We start from the raw sequence: 14296 nt of genomic DNA on the forward strand, positions 1-14296 counted from the left end.
ACGGTGTAGATCATCCAAGAGTTGGTTCAGGACAGCTCGGTGATGGAGATGCCTCCCATAGCAGGGCTGGCTTTTAATTAACACGTTCATTTAGACGAGAGATATATTTTAATCGCACATAAGAATCTTATCTTAGCCGGCGTCTGCATAATTATGCTTTATCTCTTTCGACGGTAGGTGTCGCAGACATCTGCGCCCTACGGCTGCATTTGATATTTAAATCATATTCTCACTGTGGTCTGGATTTTGGAGGGGAAAAAGACAGAGAGAAAGGCTAGTCTGGAGGGTAGATCAGAGGGATGCAGGAGATGGTAGAGGAAAGGTTTTTGCAATGCTTGTTTATGGTTAGTAGGTCTTTTGTTATCGGTGCATTTGGTTATTTAGTTTTCAGTTTTAATGCTTTATTGGCATGAAAAATATTTCTATATTCATATTGCCAAAGCATTTGCAGCAATTGCTGTGTGCAGTTAAAACGGTGCAAAATGAGAATAGTGCAAAACAACAGAGAAACGAAAAACATTAGGTCTCATTCAAAAAGTTCTGGCTAACACGTGTACCTTCATGAATCTGATTTTAACCTTAAATAGTTCACCCAAAAATGAACATTTGCTGAACATTTGCTCACCCTCAAGCCATCTAAGATGCAGAGGAGTTTGTTCCTTCAACAGAATGGATTTGGAGAAATTTAGCACTACATCACTTGCTCAGCAATAAATCCTCTGCAGTGAATGGGTGCCGTCAGAATGAAAGTCCAAACAGCTGATAAAAACATCACAATAATCCACAAGTAATCCTCACAACCACAGTCCATCAATTAACATACTGTGAAGTGAAAGCTGCATGTTTCTAATAAACAAATTGAACATTAACAGGTTTTTTCAAACCGTTGCTTCTGGCTCAGCAACCTTGAAAAATGCCAAGTGCGCCATCCTCAAAACTAGTTCAAACACAATAAATACTTTTAATACAGACCCAGATAACAGACATCTCATTAGCCAGCTGTTCATATGTGTATATACCTCCGTATGATTTTGTGAATCATGATATGTTCATGAAAATGATTGTATGCAGATTTCAAGCAGAAATGTGTTGCTTAGTGAATGAGACCCACTGTAATTGACAAAGAAGGGCATTAAACATACCAATGGATAAAAGTAATTATAATGAAAAAGTCAAAGACCACCTCTCACATTGGACTCTTGTCCTTTTTGCAGAGTTCTGCTGATTCCTACACGAGTAGACCATCGGATTCCGACCTGTCCCTGGAGGAGGACAAGGAGGCGTCTCGGCGTGAGGCCGAGCGCCAGGCCCTGCTCCAGCTCGAGAGAGCCAAGGTTCATCTTCTCAAATGGATATTACCTCACCTCTTAACATAATGTTGACTGTTTTCTTTGTTTTCTTGTAGACCAAACCTGTGGCATTTGCAGTGAGAACCAATGTCAGCTACTGCGGGGCTCTCGATGAAGACTGTCCGGTTCAGGGTGCTGCCATCAACTTTGAAACCAAAGATTTTCTACACATAAAAGAGGTGGAAAGCAACCAATGAACTGAAGTTAACAGTTAGCTTATGTTTCACTGTGATATTTTTGAGCACATTGTCTCCTATCCTACAGAAGTATAATAATGACTGGTGGATCGGGAGGCTGGTGAAGGAGGGGGCAGATATTGCCTTCATCCCCAGCCCTGTTAAACTGGAGGCCATGCGGATCAAGCAGGAACAGAAAACAGCTCAGAGGTCCACAGTTGCATCTCATCATATCTATGTAGTTGTTATTCAGTACTGTGTAAATTAGCATTTAAAGGAATAGTTCGCCCAAAAATGAAAATTTGCAGAAAATGTACTCACCCTCAGTCCATTCAAGATGTAGATTAGTTTGTTTCTTAATCAGAAAAGATTTGGAGAAATTTAGCATTACTTGCACACCAACAGATCCTCTGCAGTGAATGGGTGCCGTCAGAATGAGAGTCCAAACAGCTGATAAAAACATCACAGTAATCCACAAGTAGTCCTCACGACTCCAGTCCTTCAATTAACATACTGTGAAGTGAAAAATTGCATGTTTGTAAGAAACAAATCAATCATTAAGATGTTTTTAACTTCAAACTCTTGCTTCTATATAAAATACCAGTCCATAATCCATAATAATGCTCCAGTGAAAAGTCTGTCAACTGTTGCCCTCTCACATCAAAATACACAAACTTATTTGTTTAGAACTATTTTTCACTAGTAAATGGTGCTTGATCTGTGCATATTTCTCTCCTGATTCAGACAAGGTGACTTTTTCACTGGAGAACGAATAATTTTAGATAGAGGACTTAGGTATTAGGTACCTCTAGTTATAGATAGAGGTATTTTTTTCACATACTGTTTTTTTTGCCTACTATATAGTAGGGAAGTATGCATATTCAAATAATTGAATTATTGTGTTTGAACAAATCATTTGAATGGCTTTTAAAGAGTCACTTGTTGTCACCACCGACTGGCTTAGCTAACTACCTACAGAAAGAATCAATAAAAATCCCCACTACTAATATGCAACAATACAGTTGGTTTGGAATGCACAAAGACAAGCAGACTGATATAAATAAAGTGAAGATTATTAGTTATCATTTTTGGTGAACTACCGTAAGTGAGAAATAAACAATCTTACCTTCAGTTGCTGTGATTTGCCATTGCACTTGCTATTTATAAGAAATCCCAGCACATAAGTTCAGCATGGGATTTTAGTTTAAAGTATGATATCAGCATCCTGTAATTTCTAAAGTGTTTGTGTTGGTAACAGGAAAATGGGTGGAAATGCTTCATCTGGTGGCTGGAGGTCTACTCCTCCTTCTGCAGGTGAGAGGTATTTAAATACTCTCACACATTCCTGTCTTACTGTATCGCTAGTAATGTTGAGCCACTACCATTCCTCTGCATTTCCCTTCAGGGTATATGCTAATTTTATATGTCAAGATTTACATAATATGTCAGTATAAAATAGTTTTACCATTATGAACACAAACAACCTGTTTAGATTTTCTTAAACACATTTCTCTTATTTTAAACAAGCCAAACAGAAGCAGAAGCAGGTAGGTGGTTAAAGTTGCTTCCTTGCTTCCATAATGCAACACAGTCCTTCAAAAAGTGCTATTAAATATTCACAGTTTGTGTCTGGCCTCTCAGACAATTCTCTGTGAGAGATTTTAATGCTGTGTTATTGAAAATGCATCCCTTTAGGCTACTCATTAGATGTTGAGAAATGTTAGTTAAGGTTCATAGCTTGTGAGACATAACAATGTGTGTGTGTGTGTTCCATCCATCCTGTTGTTCTGGTTGGCCCCTCGCTGAAAGGCTATGAGGTAAACGATATTAAATTTGATCATCATGGCAGTTAAAAGACAGGCCAGTTGTTCTATGTATGCAGGGTCCAAAATTGACAACCACCAAGCAAGTAAAAGTTGAGTTTGAGGAGTAAATACAACTCTATTAGAAATTGTTCACTGAATCAAATCAAGAACATGCAAACCATTTACTAAAGAAAACATCACTCACTCATGTGACTTTTGTGCCTTTTAACTAGCACCTCTGTGGAAAATTTACCAACAGAAATTTGCCTGAAGGCTTTTTTTCTCCAGAACTCAATGTGACAACATATATATTAAGCTACCAAAATGAAACTAACAAGCAGGTGACCCTGATTTCACCAAGTACAACATGTTCCTGGATCAACATCCTTGTTTAGGGGTAGGGATTGGGTTTAGTCTATATTTTTGGATAGTAATGTTGATCCAGGATCAACAAAAGATGTTGATCCAGGAAGATGTCTTACTTGGCAAAATCACAGCGACCCTAACAAGCATGTTGTTTTATTATTATTTATATAATATTATAGCATTTATTAAAACGTTCAGTTTTAGTAATTTTCAATTACATTACGTTAAGTTATTAGTGTAATATTTGTATTTTATTTTATTTTATTTAAAGTTTCTTTCAATTACTGAAAATGATTTAATAGTTTTAGTTTTAAATAGTGCTGTCAAACGATTAAGTGTGATTAATCGCATCCAAAATAAAAGTTTTTGTTTACATAATATATATTTATATAATTATATTTATCATAATTATATTTAATAAAATAATGCACAATACAGTTTCATGGCCTATGAAAAGTAATTACAGTCTGTAAATTCTCATAATTCACTCACTATGGGCAGGCATGGCAAAAAGCTCATTTTGGATCCTGTTGTATGTATATGACTGCTCAGGCAGTTTTGGTGTGCGAGAGGATTCACGAACGTGAAATATTTAAGTCCAGCTGTGGCACGGTGCTCTGGACACATTTGTCAGTCAGCTCTTTAACAGAGACACCAGGGACCTGCTTCCCCTGCTGACTCTCTACCCTCTATTTCTGGAGTCATTCATTTTTCACCCCTGTGTCTAAATAAAACCACATCACCTCATCCAAACCATATTAGCCTTATACACGACTCTTCTTCCGAATCCCCTGCTTAGGATAGGACTCCTTATTTTCCCCCTACGATCCTTAGACAACAAAATCACTGGGTGGATGTTAACACTATTAATAGCTCAGGACCTAAACTACCTCAGATTGACAGGTTAATTACATATGAAACGTTTCTGGTTGAATGTAGAATGAACGTTTTCTCGCAATCTTCTGATGCAGGTGACTGATATGATGCAGAAAGCCTTGTTTGACTTCCTGAAACACAGATTTGATGGGAGGTGAGTGCAGAAACTGCTTGTTTCACTGGTTTAGAGCTTAAAAGTGAAAGCGTTAGTCTTAAAGGAACAGTTCACCCAAAAATGTGCATTTGTAAAAATGGAAATAAATCATTTATCTACCTTTTTTCTTCTGTAAAGTATCATAAAAGTGGTCCATACTTCTTGTGTGCTATGTTTTTTTTGTGTGTGGTGTGGTTTCATGGCAGGATTTCTATCACACGGGTGACTGCAGATCTGTCTCTGGCCAAGAGGTCTGTACTGAACAAGAAAGCTATCATGGAGAGGTCAAACACACGTTCCAGTCTGGGTGAGTGACAACATACAAGGGTAAAGCTAAATAGTACATTAATATAAAATGTGAAGTATTTTTTTATGAAGGACCTAATACGGCATCATTTGTTGTCTCATTATTAATGTGGCTCGTGTTATCGTGCCTGTCTCTCTCTCTCTCAGCCGAGGTGCAGAGTGAGATTGAGAGAATATTTGAACTGGCTAAAAGCCTGCAGTTGGTGGTCTTGGATGCAGATACTATCAACCACCCCACACAGCTTCTCAAGACCTCCCTCGCCCCCATCATTGTCTACGTCAAAGTGTCCTCTCCAAAGGTACAACCATATTTAACCAGTCAATAAATCACTTATTCTTAAAAAGCTATAAATGGGTGTTTCTCCAGTTACAGATTTATATTAAAACTAACTTCACTTGTATAAAGGTCACATTACTGTAAAACGGCCTGGGAAACCCTTTAAAATGTATTTTTTTATGTAGTTTTATGTATTTTATTCTTTTACTCCTGTCCCAGACTATGACTTTTCATCTAATATAGAAATCCATTATCAATTATTATGAAACTATGATCACCAAACACTAGTAAATTAAACAAATTATTATTAGAAAATTGTTTATATAATTTTAGACCTATTTTGTCCCTCTATCATTTCCACCACAATGATTATTTAAATATTCTTCAAATATTAGTCTAAAAATATTATTAAAGTGTTTTAGCATGACCAATGTGTGTTTAAAATCAGAGAAAGCAAAATACATTATTACAGTTGTGGTGGAAATGACATTTGCTGGTTCAGAAAAATGAGTTTTTCTGTGATGCATGTACAGTATATCTACTCTTGAACACTGATGATAGACTAATTAAAGAGATAGTTCTCTCATTAATTACTCACCCTCATGTCATTCCAAACCTGTAAGACCTTCATCACAAATGTGACCCTGGACCACAAAACCAGTCATAAGGGTCCATGGAGAGGTCAAACACACGTTCCAGTCTGGGTGAGTGACAACATACAAGGGTAAAGCTAAATAGTACATTAATATAAAATGTGAAGTATTTTTTTATGAAGGACCTAATACGGCATCATTTGTTGTCTCATTATTAATGTGGCTCGTGTTATCGTGCCTGTCTCTCTCTCTCTCAGCCGAGGTGCAGAGTGAGATTGAGAGAATATTTGAACTGGCTAAAAGCCTGCAGTTGGTGGTCTTGGATGCAGATACTATCAACCACCCCACACAGCTTCTCAAGACCTCCCTCGCCCCCATCATTGTCTACGTCAAAGTGTCCTCTCCAAAGGTACAACCATATTTAACCAGTCAATAAATCACTTATTCTTAAAAAGCTATAAATGGGTGTTTCTCCAGTTACAGATTTATATTAAAACTAACTTCACTTGTATAAAGGTCACATTACTGTAAAACGGCCTGGGAAAGGTAACTACCACATTCAAGGCCCAGAAAGGTAGTAAGGACATCGATAAAATGTGACATTTATGAAGCTACAAGAATACTTTTTGTGTGCAAAGAAAACAAATACTTTATTCAACAATTTCTTCTCTTCTGTGTCTTCGACACACATTCACGACAGCAACACAACGCATGGTCGTGGTACTTTTGTGAATGCGTGCTGAAGACTGATACGGAAGAGAAGAAATTGATGAATAAAGCCGTTATTTTTGTTTTCTTTGCGCACAAAAAGTATTCTCATAGCTTCATAAAATTATGGTTGAACCACTGATGTCACATGGACTATTTTAACGATGTCCTTACTACCTTTCTGGGCCTTGAACATGGTAGTTGCACTGCTGTCTATGCAGGGTCAGAGAGCTCTCGGATTTCATCAAAAATATCTTAATTTGTGTTCTGAAGATGAACGAAGGTCTTACGAGTTTGGAACGACATTACGGTGAGTAATTAATGACAGAATTTTCATTTTTGGGAGAACTATCCATTTAAATGTGGTTTTAAAAAGTGTGTTTATTTATAAGTTGAGAGGCCAAAGCCAAAAAATCTGCACACCAAATGAAATGCAAAGGTCCTTTGAACAAAAATGTATTCCTGAAGATTTACATGAAGGTGACAACAAAAACTAAATTGCACTAACAAAAAAGTGACTGTGCACACACACAAAAAAAGCAATTGTTTCAGTCCATGCTGGACTATCTTCAGTGCTATTTATAAGTCCACAGAGCTAAAAGTGTTGTTTTGCTTATTTAAATGATTAAGTTATATAGGTAGGTTCCGATTTCCCTTAAGAAACTTGTCCCTCATTTTCTCAGTGTTACTCATTCTACCCCAGGTTCTTCAAAGACTCATTAAGTCCAGAGGGAAATCTCAAAGCAAACATCTCAACGTGCAAATGATGGCTGGAGATAAACTAGCACAGTGCCCACCAGTGAGTCCCATTACTGCACACTCCTGTTAACATACATTATACTGAAGCAACAAGTGAACAGATGCGATATCTTGCACTAATACTGTTTGTCTTCACTGCGTTTATCTTGCATTAGGAAATGTTTGATGTTATACTGGATGAGAATCAGTTAGAGGATGCCTGCGAACACCTGGCCGAATACTTAGATATATACTGGCGTGCCACTCACCTGCCAGGCTCCGCCCCCCTGAACCCTCTAGTGGAGCAAAATGTAGTTACACCACCCTCAGCCAACTCTAGCCAACAGGTGAGTGTTTAAATGTTACTTACATGGCCTTCCCTTGTTGTGATGAAGCTTAAATGATCTTAAACACTCTCTCATCCTCTTCCTCTAGTTCTCAGAGACGCAGGAGCTAATTGAATGAGCACTACCACAAATTAGGGTGAGTGTTTGATTGCTTTTCATCTGCCAGTTAAAATTATTATCGTGAATGTGTATTTTCCTGTCAGGGCTTATTAATAATAAATATTAATAATAACAATCAATATCAAATGTGCACTTGGTTATTTTAAATGACAAGTACTTTTGAAAAAAGTTTAAAATAATGTCTAGCATCAGACTTTTATTAAATTTACAATGTAAATATGATGAAGGCTGTTTTTATTAAGGTTTTTAAATGTAATTTAATTCAATTCAATTCAATTCTGCATTTGTAACCAGTGTTGTATTAGTGGTATCTACAAACTATTATGATATTAATATTTTGAATTAGTATTTATTTTTATGTTTTAAGTTTTCTGTTTAGTTTTAGTTGGTTTTAGCAATTTGTTATATGCTTTTGTCAGTTATATATATATATATATATATATATGTGCACCTTAAATATTGACTGACAGAAAGCTTTTGGCCAGTGTGTTTAACCATAATGATCACTTCCTCCACTGCTCTCTGGTTGTTATAGAGTGACACAGAACATTCCAGAAAGACCCCCAGAATATTCCTCAAAGACCAGCCACTCACTGCCCCAGAATGAGACGGGGCTCAGAGCAACTGCCCCCCTGATGAGAAAGAGGAGGAACGGAGGGATGGTGAAAGAGATGAAGGCCAGCGGAGAAGTGGACCAATCCCAGCCTCACTGACAGTGACAACACACACTCTCTACTAACCCTGCACTAACACATGTGTCATCCTTTACATCTCAGGGCCACTCTGCTGCAGGCCTTCAGCTAACACACACACAAGTATACACACATTCAACTGGTCTGAATGTCCCTGCTGAGCCCAACGCTGAGATCAACAGGGGTTTCCCCAACCCCTTGGTGGTGCCATCTGTCCACCAGGTTCTGCCAGCCTGACTCTGGCACTGGCATCAGAGCATCCATACCATGCCCTCACAAAGAAGGGCACCACATGCCACTAACATCCCGCTCACTCAGTCTCCACCTCCTGCATCGCTTTTGGTTTGTTTTCAAGGCCATACCTTTTGCACAATACATTTCATTTCAATCAATCGTCAAATACAGTTCACTCATAATTAATAACCCAAATGGCTTCATGTAGCACAACCCTCAAATAACTAATTCATATACTGAAACCACACTTGGGACTTTTTAACTGAAAACGTTTTTATTTTCTGTTATATCCTGTTTCATTTTTCTTGTGTCTTATTATCCACTGGAAACTTTAGGTTTATGTCAACCAGGGCAAATCAACTAGTAACTCATCAGTATTTCCAACCACACTGCACTACTGTCACCCTTTCAGATCAATGAAAAGCAGACCACATGAATGTTTGTACATCTTTTGCCTAGATCTCATTATTGCACTAAACAGCCTAACATATTATTTATTTTTGTCCAACAGTGGTTCTCAACTGAGACCTCGCAGTTCTGTTCTGATTGGACACTGATTGGTGATAAAACTATGCTAAATGCACAGAATAAAATGCAACTAATATTATAATCATGCATAGTTAGGATGATAAGACTTGTTAAGTTTTAAAAGGAGAAAATTATATGGCATTTTGATGCAAATTCATCTATAACCAGGTAAATTAGGTAGATACCAACATGGATACATTGGATGACATGCTCTCATCTTTAAAATCATAAACAAACTGAAAAAATATTACCCAAAATATATTAAACTTCATTTGTAGTTGAGCGAAACAGGGTTTGTGCCCCAATGTTTTATGAACTTTTAATTTTGATTTGATTTTAGTTTATTATTTATTTATAACTATATTTGAATTCATATTATTAAGATTTTATTTTTAATATAAATGCATTTTAAGATTGGATTTTAAGAGCATTTTTTATTTCTTTTGTGCAATAAACAATTTTGGTGTTGTGTTGGGTCAAAGTAAAACCAGTTGAAGAACCTCTGCTCTATACTAATTTTTTAATTACAGTGACATCTAGTGGTTTTGTTTGAAACCACAAAAGTGAGACCCTTGCAAACATCTGTTTTCACAAAAAAATACATAATCATACAATTAATTCAAAAACAACTGTAAGATGTGTAACAGTATTGCTTCAGAACCACTGAACATCATTTTCTGCATTTTGAGAATCACAAAACACTGATAAAAATTCCTGATAGTTTTTTTAATCTTTTCCATTACCACTTATTTGCATGATAAGTGAAGATCTTGCTGACATATCTGCTGCTGTAATTGTTGAGTTTTGCTTGCTACTGTTCTTCCATGCAATAACAAAATCATTTACAAAGATTATCACACTTAACAGACTTATGTCTTATTTGCAAGACAATCTCTTCACTAAATGATCACTAATTTTACTCTTTGCATACATGGACATGCAGTCCCATTGTACATTCAAGCTAATCGTGACTATGCATGACACAATCAGTCATTTGTAGAAATAAACAGCACTGTAAACTGAATAGGGAGATGCAATGGACATAGAAACATATAAACCATCACAAACATCTGCTTGAGTATATAGAGTTTGCACATTAAAATGCATTGCCCTCCATCTATATATAAATGCCCAAACAAATGGCTGTCTGTTCGTTTAAGGTGTACATAAATAATATTATTTACATATATTGAACAAAAATGTTATTTGGGACCATGTTGAATCTTCTGTCAATTTTTAAATCACTGCATATGAAAAGCAACAAGCAAGAGATACAGGCTTCAAAGCACAATGAGCTCTTCCCAATTGAAAATATGCTTGATATCTTTCCAGGTGATTTGAACATAGTCCAAAACTATGTCTTTGGGTCTCCAAAGTATATTTTCAAGGCTGATTGTTTATTTTATTATATATTTATGTTGTTCTCTATCACAATATACTGTACTGTATGCGACACTGGAGGAAGGAGGAAGACAATGGCTTGGATTGGTAAAGGTCTATCACTGAATAAAGGGAAATCAATATGATTGCACTATTTTGGTTTTGTGTTTGAGGTTTTCTTTTGGTTTACAATGCAATAAATGCACTATGTAAGTGTGTAAACCCTCTTCCAGTAGTTAACTTATCATATTGTACAAATGTGACAACACTGACCCAGCACTAAGTCTGAAAAAAGAAAGAAAAAATTGAACTATTGTGTGCTCTGGAGAAGAAAAATAATGTAAAAGAAAATAAAAAATAAAAAGAATGGTCTCTGCATGGTTTCTGTCACTTTAGCTTGTGCTATTGATGCATAATATGTATCTGAAAAACATTTTAAATGATCTTGCGGTGTAACAAATACATTTTCAGATATAGTCTCTAAGTTAATATGAAGTCATAAAAGCTGCATGCACAATCATTTTAAAAGAATCAACATAGTGATGACATGTCCATTTTTCAAAAATACCTGTATCAGCTAACCACCCACATGTAGAAAGTTCCAAAATGTCAAATTCCAAAATTTCCACTAGATGTCAGTGCAGGAGCAATTGTGCAACAAGCAAAATGATTCAAACACTGCTTCTGATCTCTTAGTGTAAATACTTTTCCTAAAACTTCAGAAAATGATTGTTCTGTTATTTCCCAAGTTATTTCATGTTTATAAAAAGGCAGTTGAGTAATTGTTACTTTAAGGAACTATTTATGAGCCTTTTTAGTGTAATTCAATTTAGTTAGGTTGATTCAGTGATATTAAATGACATTTTTGACTTTAATAATAGTTAATGTTACCACATTAAGCAGATTTTAGATTACCTGCTAAAAACCTTTACAGTGCATGCATTTTTAGCAGTGAGGCTATTTTGTCATGTATTGACACAAAAACACACAAATATGGGAAAACTGAGGGCCAAACTCAGATTTGTGCTATATAGCACTCAACCCATTAAGTTATAAATGTAAAATCTAATTTCCACCATGTTGCCATGAATAAGAATTTAGCAAGCGAGAAAGCGATTTGTCTGTGGACACTGCAAGAGTGAGTGTTTTACTTAATACCAGTTTTCTGTTTCTGTCGTTAAGAATAAATATCTGCTTTAATATTCAATTTCAGTCAAATTTTCAGTTCAGTCAACTTTTTCTTATACATTTATGAATATGTGTTTAGCTTTAAGTAAACCCATTAATTAATGAAAGAAAAATGAACTAGTTCAATAAAGCTATTATTGTCTTCATTGCTATGTGTTTTCTATACACACACACACATATGTGTGTGTGTGTGTGTGTGTGGACCATGCGTGGACAATGTGTATATTGTAGTATGTTGAAAAATATAAGCACTACTTTCCCATATATGGAAATTATTATTTAATATATCAAATTATATTTTCCGGTATATTCCCTCTTTTTTTTTGTTTTGTAAGGGTGCAGCAAACCAGTTGCAGTGAACTGCATTACGAAACCCTTGCATACTGTATGAATGTGCTAGATTTGCAGTTCCAAAGTACGTCAGGCTTGTTTGTAATTGTGTTTACAAGCACCGTGAAGCAGACACACCATACCTCCACACTTTTCCAACACTACTGAGTGGGTCACCCTGGCACAGGAACTCATTAACACATGCTAATTAGCTGCCTGTGGGGCCTCTGTCTGCTGCAAGTGGGCGGTTGTGGGTCAGAGGGTGTTGTTGGAGTCTTTCTCTTTCTCTCTCAGTTGGTGTTCTAGTAGCAAGAGCTGATTACTGGTGTGGTCTGATATGCTCTCAGTATCACATTCCCTGTCATCAGAGCATAACGGGGCCGGCAGCAAAGCTCAAAGAGAGATTTGTCTAATGAGAAAGCTGGAGAAAAACAGACAGAGGTAGTCTGGATCGGCTGACCAGAACGTAAAGTTCGATGGAGAGCAGTTCCACTGATCCTTTTGACCTTGTCACACTATTCATCAGATCCACACATAACCTAGAACAAATGGGATTTGCCCTTTCCATATGCTGCTTCTCTTCATTTCACTATGCTCCATTTCCCTCCTGAGAGGCTGACACTGAAAATGCTTTCATTTTTATCTGCAAATGACACAGCCATCTGTCACACATGAGGGTTCATCTTTATCTCTGGCGCTGTTAACAAATGCTAAACGTCCATCTACAGAAGTTACATGCATGAAATGGCACAAATATACATTACATGCGTTTTAACTGATGTATAACATCCCAGCACTGTTTTTATGGCACAGCTGAAACAAATGTCTTTGTTTGTTGCATTAACAGGTAGATATACTGTACAGATTTTTAACTGCACTCAGACTGTGGATAAGACAATAAAGGACAGTTGTTTATACAGTTATAGACCCAATGCACCAAAATGAAAGCAATCAAAATATTTGAGGTCCTCTCAGAAGGAAATGAGGGGATTCACAGATCATTAAAGGTTAGAGTCGTTAGGAGGAGGGACAAGAATGTGTGAACAGTCCTATTGTCCTCATGTTTGAGGCTATTGATGCTGAAAGAAAACAGTTCAATTGATTACTTTGGACACACACACACACACACACACAAACATGTCAGAATATGCAGGAAATCTGGAAAAACTGGTAAAGGGCCTGATTTAGTTTGCATGTGATAGACCTAAGAATGCATGACTACACATATAAATGAGGAGTAATGGGACCCTGAGCATAATAAAGTACAAGCTATTCTGACCCGGTAATTTAATTTTCTGTTGCATGAATCTATACAACGCCTCTTGTTTAATCGTAAATGTAAACTTCTAATACATTTTATGGGATTGTGATAACATGTATTTCATTAGTTTAAGATGAGATAAAAGCTTTCCAAAAGAGAGGGCTATCAGTAGTACATAATAGTACATATAGTACTAGTACATACAGTTGAAGTCAAAAGTTTACATACACCTTGCAGAATCTGCAAAATGTTAATTATTTTACCAAAATAAGAGGGGTCATTCAAAATGCATGTTATTGTTTATTTAGTACTGACCTGAATAAGATATTTCACATAAAAGATACATGTAGTCCACAAGAGAAAATAACAGTTGAATTTATAAAAATGACCCCGTTCAAAAGTTTATATACACTTGATTCTTAATACTGTGTTCTTACCTGATTGATCCACAGCTGTGATTATTGTGTATAGTGATAGTTGTTAAACTGCCTGCCGTTCTTCAGAAAAATCATTCAGGTCCCACAAATTCTTTGGTTTTCCAGCATTTTTGTGTATTTGTACCCTTTCCAACAATGACTGCATGAGTTTGAGATCCATCTTTTCACATTGAGGACAACTGAGGGACTCATATGCAACTATTACAGAAGGTTCAAACACTCACTGATGCTCCAGAAGGAAAAACCATGCATTAAGAGCCGGAGTGTGAAAACTTTATGAATTTAAAGATCAAGGTAAATTTAACTTATTTTGTCTTCTGGGAAACATCTTCTGTAGCTTCTGAAGGGCAGTACTAAATGAAAAAAATATAATTTAGGCAAAATAAGAAAAATGTACACATCTTCATTCTGTTCAAAAGTTTTCACCCCCG

The 14296-nt window shown here is 36.4% G+C and overlaps 1 protein-coding gene across 1 annotated transcript; it reads left to right on the forward strand.

Moving 5' to 3' along the window:
- Window positions 1-1163: 1163 nt before the first annotated feature.
- On the forward strand, window positions 1164-8908 carry LOC107745477 (voltage-dependent L-type calcium channel subunit beta-4-like). Its single transcript, XM_016559365.1, has 14 exons — window positions 1164-1334; window positions 1406-1528; window positions 1614-1735; window positions 2784-2839; window positions 3053-3072; window positions 3292-3342; window positions 4668-4726; window positions 4933-5033; window positions 5643-5651; window positions 6160-6311; window positions 7314-7409; window positions 7525-7695; window positions 7784-7831; window positions 8351-8908. Exons 1-13 carry the CDS (start codon window positions 1164-1166, stop codon window positions 7811-7813), a joined length of 1161 nt encoding a protein of 386 aa, XP_016414851.1. The 3' UTR covers window positions 7814-7831; window positions 8351-8908.
- The last annotated feature ends 5388 nt before the right edge of the window (window positions 8909-14296 follow it).

This window comes from Sinocyclocheilus rhinocerous, unplaced genomic scaffold (assembly GCF_001515625.1).
Source record: "Sinocyclocheilus rhinocerous isolate Xijiao unplaced genomic scaffold, SAMN03320098_v1.1 scaffold2754, whole genome shotgun sequence".
In the NCBI taxonomy this organism is placed as follows: domain Eukaryota; kingdom Metazoa; phylum Chordata; class Actinopteri; order Cypriniformes; family Cyprinidae; genus Sinocyclocheilus; species Sinocyclocheilus rhinocerous.